At 33.9% G+C, this 12923-nt stretch overlaps 1 protein-coding gene across 1 annotated transcript in view; it reads left to right on the top strand.

Annotated features, from left to right (window-relative positions):
- The first annotated feature begins 21 nt into the window (after positions 1 to 21).
- LOC127847064 (V-type proton ATPase subunit H-like) overlaps positions 22 to 12923 on the top strand; it is a 38971-nt gene continuing 26069 nt past the window's right edge. The window contains exon 1 of the mRNA XM_052378652.1: positions 22 to 186. Coding sequence (XP_052234612.1) covers positions 129 to 186 — 58 coding nt within the window. The 5' untranslated portion in view covers positions 22 to 128. The remainder of the gene's footprint in view (positions 187 to 12923) is intronic.

The raw sequence follows: 12923 nt of genomic DNA on the forward strand, positions 1-12923 counted from the left end.
GGTTTTACTTTACCGGAAGTTAACTATACGGATTTCTTTAGTTTTCTTCCAATCACATGACAGATTGTAAACTTCCGGTGAATCCGGTCAATTAGCAGACACTAATTTTTCATTAAATTCTCATTAAAATGGCTAGTCAGCCACCGTTCGACAGCGTAAAACTGAATATTGATGACATAGAAAAAGGTAAAGTATATTTTATTCCATTTATCGTGTTTGCATTATTTTAAAAGTAAAAATTAAGGAAACATCAACTTGGGTGACCATTAAGGTTGTCTCCGTAAATAATTAAAACTGACCATTCTTATATTTATTTTTGATTTCCTACAGTCCATGGCAACACATTTACATCTGGGTTAAGTGCTTAACTGCTTGAGACCTCTGGAATTGCATTGTCCCTCTAACAACTGTCGAACGTGAAAAAAATCTGAGCTCAAACAGGGGATCTAGTCCAACATGTTGACGCACTCAAATATTAAGCTACTTTTTAGCGAGGCTGTTTTCGAAGAAAACCCAAGCTATTGTCATAGCCAGCTCGTCGTGTTGTCCGCCAGCGTTGTGCTAAAACCTTAACATTGGCTCTAAAATCAAAGTGCTTCCACCTACAACTTTGAAACTTCATATGTTATTGCACCTTGATGAATTATACAAGCTACACCCATTTTTGGGTCACTAGGTCAAAGGTCAAGGTCACTGTGACCTCTAAAAAAAAATTAAAAAAATTCTGACAGGCTTTCGCAGCTGAGCGTGGCACCCATTATGCGGTGCTCTTGTTAATTTTCCAAAGAATTTAGCCCATATAAAAAGTATGTCTAAATTTTATGCGGGTATTATAAATAAGACTTCCAAAGATGTATATACATCTATAAACTATGGTGTAATGACTGAAAATCAGGACCGGGTGGTGGTGTCCTTACTGCTGTCAAGGACGCATACCTAAGCACAGACATCCCAAAACTCTCTACTTCATAAATGACATCCCAGACGGCAGGAGACACGGACTGCATAAAATTACAAGAAGACCTAAACAAATTAGCATTGTGGGAAAATAAATGGAAAATGGAATTCACCCTGAAAAATCTCAAGTCATTTCAATAACTCACAAGCGCAAAACCATCACCCATCAATATAAACTCCAGAACTACATTTTAGAACATGTAAAATCAACAAAATACCTTGGATGTTCACTGAATGAAAAACTAGATTTGGGCGATCACATTATTAACATCAGCAGTAAAGCCAGCAGAAACCTAAGCTTCATCTGAAGAAACCTGAATATCGGTCCCACAGCCATCAAGGAACAAGCATATACAGTACAGTCAAGGCGGAACAAACATTATCCGCGGCTTCGCCACGGCAAGATTATTAGTATGCTGCGGCCGAATCGTGTGTTCACGCAGCGAATTGCCGCGGCACTCGGCATCGTTCCGCGCAACCACGCTGAGCCTGTATCAACCTTGCGCACTTTCGCGGAGTGAATCCGCCGCATACGTACGCGGCGGATCAAGTGAATAGATATACATTTACATGTTCATTTGTGTAGCATAGAAACCTAGATTTACGCCACTTTCATAGTTATTGATTTCATGTTATAAAGTGATATCATGGGCATCGTACAGTTTATAGGTGCCTATCGCAACCGTTGTTTATTGTTTGTGTTTTCACTTATATACACTTATATTTGTTAATGCAGCATCAACATACTAAAACAATATCCCGGAAAGAGGAAAATAATGCATTTGAATATCAACCGTACTTTGACAACTGACGACAGAAATTATTCGATTTACGATGTAAATCTAGGTTTAGTGCAGATTCGTTCATACGGCACAAAGACACTATTTTGTTTTACGGATCCTTTTTTCTTAGAGGACTGGATGAGTCATGTAAAATATCGACTATAATAACAAAAAATTTATAAACAACTGGTAGCAAGATGTGTTGCAGATAATTGGTCAGTAACCACATTTCAACAAACTATTTTGTACATAATTACATGACCTTGTTAATGTGTGAAATACATTTTTTACGGGCAGGAAACTTACTTACTTGCCAGGCACACTAAATATGCTTATATGATAATACCTGTTGTCGTAAAAATAAAACCAAAAACAAATATGTTTGTTGATCATTTAAAGTTTTCTAATGGTCATCTAACAGTTAATAGGTGTCTATCACAACCGTTATTTATTGTTTTTGTTTTCACTTAAGATACACTTATATTTGTGAATGCAGCATCAACATACTAAAACAATATCCAGGAAAGAGATAGTAATGCATTTGTATATCAACCGTACTTTTGTTTTTCCCAACTTACGACAGAAAGTATTCGATTTACGATGTGAATTTAGTTTTAGTGCAGATTCGTTCAAACGACGCAAAGACACTATTTTGTTTTACGAATCATTTCAGCTTAGAAGAATGTCCAGTCATAAAAAATATCTAATTTTATAAACATCCGGTAGCAAGATGAGTTGCAGCTAATTGTCAGTAACCACATTTTCACTAACTCTTTTGACCTGTTTATTCTTTTCAGTTCATTTCAACAGTGAAAAATGCCCATAATATCACTTCAATATAAAATAATAATGAAACGGTGCAGTTAATAGACGCACACAAAGTAACTTAAACTACTTAAGCCGATTCTAAAAATGACAAAGATAAATTATTATTGAAATTGAATTAATACATGCCCTTGATTATCGTGATTTGTTTTGATGACTTCGATTTTTGTTAAATTTTCAGGATTACAACAATTTGTTTATTAACGGGAATGCACTCACTAAAAACACAACAGCACGCTTTTTTATTAACTATGTTATCTATTTTATTTTGAATCCGCGCACATTAAATATTAGGATTTGTCATATTATTATAAATGTTCTTTTATTTTTTTTTAACAACTAATCATTTAAAAAAGATTGTTTATTTTATGATACATGTACGCATCGACTCGGCGTCATGTCGCGGATCGAGGCTTGCCTCAGCGGACAGATGCAAAGCTTCGCGGCGAAATTCGACTTGCCGCTACATACTTACGCGGCTTCAACAGCTGACACGGCATCGACTCGTTTCGCCTTGCCGCCGCGGATCGCGAAATATGTTTGTTCCGCCTTGGTTGTACTGTATGTCACTCGTCCGCCCATCATTGGAATATGCCTTCACCATCTGGGACCCATACAAAAAGGGAGACACATATAGAATAGAAATGATCCTACGCCGAGGAGCTAGATACGTCAAAAACAGATACCATAATCTCTCAAGTGTTAGAGATATGCTAAAAGACCTTCAGTGGAAATCGCTCTAAGATCGACGAAAAGAAGCACGGCTAATAATGTTTGATAAAATTTTAAATAACCTAGTACACATACCAACCGAAAATCGACTCCAACCAAGTCTGAACAAGTCGGAACCAACAAACAATATATTTTACTTCCACATTCCATACTGCAGAGCCCTCTATCGCTAACAATCATTCTGCCCGAGAACCATCAGGGAATGGAACAATCTTCCACCTGACATCCTGTCAGCTGGCTCAGTTGAAACCTTCAGATTTCAACTAGCCAAACACTGTATTTAACTTTCCCTTCGTCTTTTATCTCACACTGTACATACTTCACACCTTTACTCTCACCTTTTCTTATGCGCACCATGGCAATAATCTTCAGTCAGTTGAAGGTGGCCTTTACATGGAAGAAGAAGAAGACTAACAGAGGATTAAACTCGCGACCTCCAGAGTGGTAGTCAGACACTCTAACCACGTGTTAAAGAGCTAGCCTAACAGCAAGGCTGTTTAAAGTACTCTTTTTTTACTAAACACCTCCATCTCTTAATGTTTCAAGGTACCATCCGCTATACATGCAGGATCCACATGGCCCTCTGTGAAACCATTTACTTATTCACAGTTCGTGTTAACCTTGTCAACAACCTCCAGATTGGTAGTCTGACACTCAAACCACATCGCTAAAGAGCTAGTCCAACAGGAAACAATCTTATTTCACTACATTTTTTAAAACTCCAGTGAAAGGGTCAGTTGCATAGGAATTATGGAGTCTGTTTGGCATGAACTATGAATTAACATAAAAAATTATGAATATACTGACTGACAGTCTCTGCCTTTATATCACCACTACATAACTGTTACATACTACATACACACAAACAATTATTAACATAACATGCATATGTAATGACCTTTCACCTCCTGTTTTTCAATAACTGTTTTTTGGAATGCTACAAAGTTTTTATTTAGCAAATAAATATTGAAAGTCCACACTTGAAGTATAATTTGTGCACGCTTTTAATTAGAACAAATGATTTACATGAAATATATTAGCATTGTTAATTCAGCTAAAATTTGTTAATCTCACTTAAAATGTGAAATTCTGTAATGATTTACGAAATACAAATTTAATTATACGCATTTAAAAATACTTACACAGAATAACCTCTTATTTGTTAGAACAAACGTCACTATATGGATATACCATTTGATGCAACAACAAAACAGTATGAATGACCTGGCAAGTTAGAAAACTTTTGCTCTCGACCACTTAGATATGTATTTTGATGCATTTGTTGTCCATTAGAAAGTTAATTTTAATTAAAGGTCTTTCTTACTAGATTCAAGTTTTTAAGGCTTCATTGCACACCCTTATTTACTGATGAGCAGGCTGTGAGTTACTCAGCTGTGAGTTAATCTGCTGAGAATCACCTCATTGTTGATGTCAGATGACTTATTGTTTGCATCAACAGTTTGATGTTACATTAGCGTAGTACAGGGACTAGTATTGTATGTTAAAGATCATCCATTATGTGAACTTATAGTTTTGTTTGATATCCCTGGACCAGCTTGTTGCATCCATGGCATCGATCCATGTTGTCCCTTTAATTTTGACATTTTTGAAAAATTAATTGTCAAAATCAAACACAACCAAAACCTGTAGATCTCAAAATCTGTGAAGATGCTAGGTTTTCACTAAATATCTAAAGTAGTCAAAATGCATGTTATTTAGAAAGTAACCTTTAAAAGTTTGAAAATCGACTTTATTTAAAAAAACACTTTTTTCATTTTAGTTGCAACTTAGATTTGAAAAGCTTATTAGAGAACAAAGTGGCTTCTGGTAATGCTATTATAGAAGAAATGATAATTTCATTTTGGAATACAATTTCATCACTTAATAATATTTAATATATTTTCTAAGTATCACTTTCATCAACAGAGTAGCAGTATACCATATGTTTCACATTCCTAATATGATAAAATAACGTGAACCTACTGGCTAACATTGATGTTTATTACCTGATGTCTTATATAAATGATAATTAATTATTTTTTGCTATTTCCTCGTCGAAAAAGAAATTTGCAATGTTTTAAACCGTTAAGGGTGAATATCGAACTGTTGACTGGTCAACAATTTGAACTGTTGCCCGCTGAAATAATGACGTCATTTCGTCGAAAAAATGACGTCATTTTACAGTTAAACAGTATACACTTATTTCATGGATGCGCGGTGAATAGTCAAAACTGTTTCCCAAGGTATCAGGGATGACTTTGGTACTGTTGCCCGAGGCCGACAGGCCGAGGGCAACAGTTCCGAATGTCAGCCCTGATACCGAGAAATATAGAGATACATAGAAATAACAGCAAACTAAATTTTTATTTACACACAACAGTAATCAATAAAATAAATAATTTTGACTGTTAAACTGTAAAATGACGTCATTTTTTTGACGAAATGACGTCATTATTCCAGCGGGCAACAGTTTGATATTCACCGGTAACAGTTTAAAACATTGTAAATTTCTTTTTCTACAAGGAAATAGCAAAAAATAATTATTTATCATTTATATAAGACATCAGGTAATAATCAAAATTATTTATTTTATCGATTACTGTTGTGTGTTTATAAAAAGTTAGTTTGCTGTTATTTCTATGTTGAAATTTGATCAGGTAATAAAACACTTATTTCATGGATGCTTGGTGAACAGTCAAAACTGTTGTCCCTCGGTATCAGGGCTGACATTTGGAACTGTTGCCCTCGGCCTATCGGCCTCGGGCAACAGTACCAAAGTCATCCCTGATACCTTGGGAAACAGTTTTGACTGTTCACCGTGCATCCATGAAATAAGTGTATATTGTTTATTTTATATTATTAAAGTAAAAATATTTAATTTATCATAACAGGGCTTTTCATCAGGAAATTGGGAAGAGGCCCTAGTCTTTCAAATTGGGAATTTCATGCGCGATAACTGCTCATTTTGGGAAGACCGTGTTTTTTTTAAGTTTTTGAAACATGGTCTTTTTCATTGTGCAAAAGTATTAAAAGACATATTGTGGTGCATTCTTAATCATATTAGTATATATATTTCTTATGAAAAACACATTTGTTTATTATGTTTATATTGTATTCTAAATATATCGAGACAGTTTTGCTTTATTTGTGAATTTAATTGAAAATGTTTCCTTTGCACTTTTACTCAGTCCTCTGAGGGTAGGTGACTTTCTTGGTGGGATTTTTCTTGCAGAATACCTTATGGGGGGGACGTGGGGAGACTTTATTAATATTTTTTATTAACTTTAAAATTAATATCTTCTCACTTGACATTGTTATACTTGTTGAAAATAAAATACTTATTGAAAATAAACACATAGCCAAGTTGATGTTTTTTACAACATTTCAATACATGTTGCATTTATTAATCACATATACGTCCTTTTTCTATCCACCATTCTGTCCCAGTTCTATGTTGTGCAGAGCATAACACAAGAGTAATGAAAGGGATTAAAATTTAAAAATGAAAACTTCATCTATACAAGACGGCTGTGAGGGAAAGTGAAGATTACAAGACCCATAAATCTCTCATCAGGATATACAGAGTAATTGCCCTTTAATGAATGTTCTTGTGCGGAACATAACTCCCGTAATATTGAATGTATTAAATAAAACTTGGTATATTGATAGATCATATAAAGAACTCACTTAGTATTGAACGTATTTAAATGAAACTTGGCATATTGATAGATAACATATAGAATTCATTCAGTATTTAATGTATTTAAATGAAACTTGGTATTTTGATAGATCACATATAGAAATCACTTAGTATTGAATGTATTTAAATAAAACTTGGTATATTGATAGATCACATAGAGAACTCAATAAGTATTGAATTTATTGAAATGAAACTTGGTATATTGATAGATCACATAGAGAACTCAATAAGTATTGAATGTATTTATATGAAACTTGGGATATTGATAGATCACACAGAGAACTCAATAAGTATTGAATGTATTTATATGAAACTTGGGATATTGATAGTGAATAACATAAAGAACTCACTTAGTATTGAATGTATTTAAATGAAACTTGGTATATTGATAGATCAAATAGAGATGAAGTGATATAGCTAGTATTGTTGCAGTCATGCATTGATTACCTATGTGTTATAATTGCAATATAGCATGTGTTGTGTACTTTTTTCTTTTATATCCCATATATTTTCATTTAAAACATTGTAACAGTATATCAATACAAGTATGTTTACTGTAAAAAAAAATAGTTAATTTATTAGCTCCGCTGTTTTGGAGAAAACCCAAGGTATTGTCATAGCCAGCTGGTCGTGTCGTGTCGTTCCGCTGTCAGGCGTCCACCATGCTAAAACCTTAACATTGGCTCTAAAATCAATGTGCTTTACAACTTTGAAAATTCATAATTATGTAGATGCACCTTGATAATTTCTACAAGTCACGCCCATTTTTGGGTCATAAGGTCAAAGTCACTGTGATCTAAAAAAAAAACAAATTCTGACAAGCTTTCATTTATTCAAAACTGCACCCGCAGCGGAGTGGTGGCACCTGTTATGTGGTGCTCTTGTTGAAACTATAAATGGGTTCTGTGAAAAGGTGGTTAAATGCATGTGCGTAAAGTGTCGTCCCAGATTAGCCTGTGTAGTTCGCAATGGCCAAATTTGTTCATGTCAATGTAAGATTGTTATTTCACGAGGTGATCATGGAAAATATATTTTCACGAGTGGCACAGCCACTCGTGAAAATATTATTTTTCTATGATCACAAGTGAAATTACTAACAATCTTACACTGACATGAACAAATTTTCTGTTTCTTTTATGCAGGGATATAGATAACAAGCGTATTTGCGTTATTACGCAATTAAAATAACCCAAAACGTAATAAAATTCAAAATAAAGCGTACAAAAAGGCAAATACAAATGTAATAACGTAATTCCCGTACAAAACCTTGCATGAAGAAACGCAATTCTTACGAACACCGGGTTTTAGTTTTAGACTTGTTATTTTCCGTACAAAAATGTACCGGAGAGTTTAAATGCCGTCCTATGAAGAAAAGAAGGCAGTCTTTCCAGCGGCTAGGCCATCCTTAAAAATTCTTTTGTTTGGCATAACCCGACCGACCCACTAAAATCCGCCTGACTGAATTTTTTTTGTTACTTTCAAGGATATCTAGAATAGCAATTAACAAAACGCGTACCAGTATTTATTTGAGTCGCCTATTTATTTGACATATGCATATGCGATTAATTAGACTTTAAATACAATTAAACCGCTCCTGTTTTTCTGGTATCCCTTTAATTCAAATACGCTGCTGTCGTTCAGGTTTCGAAATCTGCGTTTACATGTAGGTTTCGAAAAAAGCTCATAACTTCTATCAAGCGTTTATAGGGGGCATAAGTCATCCTATGGTGACAGCTCTTGTTATATTATATTTGTCATTTTCTAAATTACTCATTGGAGTTTAAAAAAAAACGGGGATGAAAAACCCAATTAACCAAAAAAATTACGGGTGAAATTTTTTGCTAAAACTTTATTGAATTTACAAAAACTCTATTGTTGTCAAAACAGGGGGTGAAAAACCCAATATACCCCAAAAGTTATCTATCGCCCTTTTTAATGCCACTTTTGCAATAAAATAATTAACAGCTGTTTCCCTTTTGCTGAAAAGTTACCCATTCTCGGAGTTTCTCCCGTGGCGGCCTCAATACATTTCAAAACACAAAATGACGTCATTAGTGTGACGAATTGACGTCATTATACCAGCGAAATTCTCCAGTTTTAAACTCTTTTACAATGTAAATAAAAGGTGAAAAAGCATAAAATGAAAAGAAAATTTGTTGGATTCGGTGGAATGTCGATTTTAATTATTTCGTGATCATAGAATATATATAAAAAATTATTTATGATAATCTAAAAATAGAAAAAGGAGTTCTGAAAATTTGTTCTTTTCACCGGTGAAAATAAACAATTTGTTCTTTTTAACTGCTGTTATTTCATTGCAGAAATGTCATATTTTATCATAAGAAAAGAAAGGCTAATCCTGAACAACAATCTACGCACATGCATTAAACCCCATTTTCACAGAGCAGGGCCCAAATATAATTTACTCTATCCCATTGTGATCAGATCAAAATTTAGTTATTTCCCTTTGCTTTCACTTTGTATAGTCTATTTATATTGTGAGGGATAACAAACTGTGTAAGTAATGAAAGGATTCAAATGTGACTTCATGTAATGAAAGAAGACATTCAGGGGGAGTGCGTAGTAGTCAATGAAAAATAAATAGCTTGTCTGTTTTTCCCACTTTTGAAGGTTAATATCATACTTTTGTGGCAAAACAATACTTCTGAAGCATTTGCACTTACAGTGAAAGTCCTTAAAGCTGTTACGTTTATTTTCACAAGGGCATTTTTATGATTGGGGATTCACTGTGAATGAACAAAAACTGTCACGTGACCACAAAAGTCAACGTCAGTAGTCATTTTATGACAACAAACAGCCGCGCAAGGTAGGTTTTTTCCCAATATCTTTGCTGATTATTCTCTGACTTTCATACGACCTAGTGCATGCAATATGGCATGCATATAGCTTTCGATCGGTATATCACGCGTTTTGTGTGTTGCTCTGGTTTTCGAGAACACTTCAGGGCAAATTTCCATTTAAGAAGCAAACGTCAGTAGTAAAATTACAAAGAGTCAGTGTTCTCGAAAATTAACGATCACAGAACTGTCTATGCTTTACCGGACGAACATGTATTACATATGTCTATGCATAAACAAACAAAAATATATACCAGATATTAAATAAACTTTTAAAGAGTTAAAACAAATATGGCAAACGTCAGAAGTACATTTAGGAATGGCAAACGTCAGTAGCAAAAATATGCAAACGGCAGTAGCCGAATAAATGCAAGAGTTTAATTTAATGAAATACATGTGAAACAATATAATTTATGCTAATTTAGATTTAAATTAGATATAACAAGTTAAGATTGATGTCATTAATTAATGCACGACATATATACATTCTGCAACAACTAAAATGGACTAATTTTTTAGTGATATTATGTGCATCTAACAGTTTATAGGTGTCTATCGCAACCGTTGTTTATTTTGGTGTTTTCACTTCATATACACGTATATTCGTTAATGCAGCATTAACATATTGAAAAAATATCCCGGAAAGAGAAATATAATGCTTTTGAATATCAACCGTACTTTCGTTTTGACAACTGACGACAGGAATGATTCGATTTACAATGTGAATCTAAATTGAGTTTTAATGTTTCGTAATGTTAAAACAAGTAAAATAGTATAAGTCACACATCAATAAGATTGCATATTATTTTATTAAAGTGATCAGGGTTTTTTTTGGCCCGATTTTATAGCCGAAATTCGGCTATGTTCCCAATCCCAAAAAGTATACTTTTTTCCCAAAATGTGGCAAAAAATTCCCAATATCAAAAAAAAAAAAAAAAAATTTTTTTTTTTTTTTTTCTAAAGAAGTCTAATGCGTATTTTATCTCAATTTCAATTCAATTACATCTAACAAAGTATTATATGATTTTGTTCATTTAATTTGAATGATTATAAAGATTTATATCAAATTTAGTATTTCCCTAATCAGTGGACTTTTCATGTGGAAAAAAAGGCTAATGTATTTATTTTCCCAATTTCATGAAAATGCCGATAAAATTCCCAATTCCAAAGCCATGGGCTATCTTCCCAAAAAGTGGAGAAAAAACCCTGGTGATATTATGAATTGAGCTGAAAAAATTAACAGGTCAAAAGAGTTAGTTAAAATGTGGTTAATGACCGATTATCTGCAACGCATCTTGCTACCAGTTGTTTATAAAAATATATATTATATTCGATATTTAACGTGACTGGTGAGTCCTCTTAGTCGAAATGATCCATAAAACAAAATAGTGTCTTTGTGTCATATGAACGAATCTGCATAAAACACAATTTAGATTCACATTGTCAATCGAATCATTCCTGTCGTCAGTTGTCAAAACGAAAGTAACGTAGATATTAAAAAGCATTATATTTCTCTTTCCGGGATATTTTTTCAATATGTTGATGCTGCATTAACGAATATATGTGTATTTGAAGTGAAAACACCAAAAATAAACAACGGTTGCGATAGACACCTATGAACTGTTAGATGCACATAATATCACTTAAACATTAGTTCATTTTAGTTGTTGCAGAATGTATATATGTCGTGCATTAATTAATGACATCAATCTTAACTTGTTATATCTAATTTGAATCTTAATTAGCATAAATTATATTGTTTCACATGTATTTCATTAAATTAAACGCTTGCATTTATTCGGCTACTGCCGTTTGCATATTTTTGCTACTGACGTTTCCATTCCTAAACGTACTACTGACGTTTGCCATATTTGTTTTCACTCTTTAAAAGTTTATTTAATATCTGGTATATATTTTTGTTTGTTTATGCATAGACATATGTAATACATGTTCGTCCGGTAAAGCATAGACAGTTCTGTGATTGTTAATTTTCGAGAACACTGACTCTTTGTAATTTTACTACTGACGTTTGCTTCTTAAATGGAAATTTACGCCGAAGTCTTCTCGAAAAACCAGAGCAACACACAAAATGCGTGATATACCGATCGAAAGCTATATGCATGCCATATTGCATGCACTAGGTCATATGAAAGTCAGAGAATAATCAGCAAAGATATTGGGAAAAAACCTACCTTAATGCGCGGCTGTTTGTTGTCATAAAATGACTACTGACGTTGACTTTTGTGGTCACATGACAGTTTTTGTTCATTCACAGTGGGATGGAGGCAGGATTTTTTTCATGAGGGGAATGGAGCCCAATTTTGGGACCCAAAATGGATAAAAACTACTACATGTACTTCATTATACACTTGTCCACTTGTTGAACCATGGCTAACTTTGCATTCCCTTGTCCACTTATTATTCCATGGCCCAGTCAATCTGCTAGTTATAAGCTATTTCACTTGTAATTATAATGCCCTGGTACACTTGTAATAAACTGATCAATTGATATATCTTCTGGTCTACAAGTGAGACCTTGTTGCAATTGACATTTACTACTAGATTTATATGCATAAATACAATGTCAATAATAAATGAACATCTGGTCAAGAATAAAATAATAAAAAGTATATAGATCTTACTAAAAACAGATCATGCGTTGATGAAAAAATCACTAAAACAAAGGTTCAGTAGAAGTGGTCCTAGAAAATCAACGAAATTACAGTTGTATTCGGGATACACTACGTGGCCCGTGATTTTTGCCGCAATTCTCGCATCATCGTGATCGATGCAACGTGACGAATCGCTGTGATTCCGAGCGACAAGAAAATTTGGGTGATGTCTCAGCGATTCCACAATGACCGTCGCTCGATGTATCTCGCTGTAAAGCAATCAGCACGAATCACCGTGAACCGCTGTGATTCACCTTTTTCGCGATGAGAAAAAGTTGGCAGCATGGGAATTGGAAATATGCATTCCAAAAATTAGGATACATTGTAAACAAGACTATTGCCAAGCAATATATGTCCCCTACCAGCTATCCATGTTTCAAGTTTCATGAAAAAATAT

The sequence above is a fragment of the Dreissena polymorpha genome, chromosome 10, assembly GCF_020536995.1.
Source record: "Dreissena polymorpha isolate Duluth1 chromosome 10, UMN_Dpol_1.0, whole genome shotgun sequence".
Classification (NCBI taxonomy): Eukaryota; Metazoa; Mollusca; class Bivalvia; order Myida; family Dreissenidae; genus Dreissena; species Dreissena polymorpha.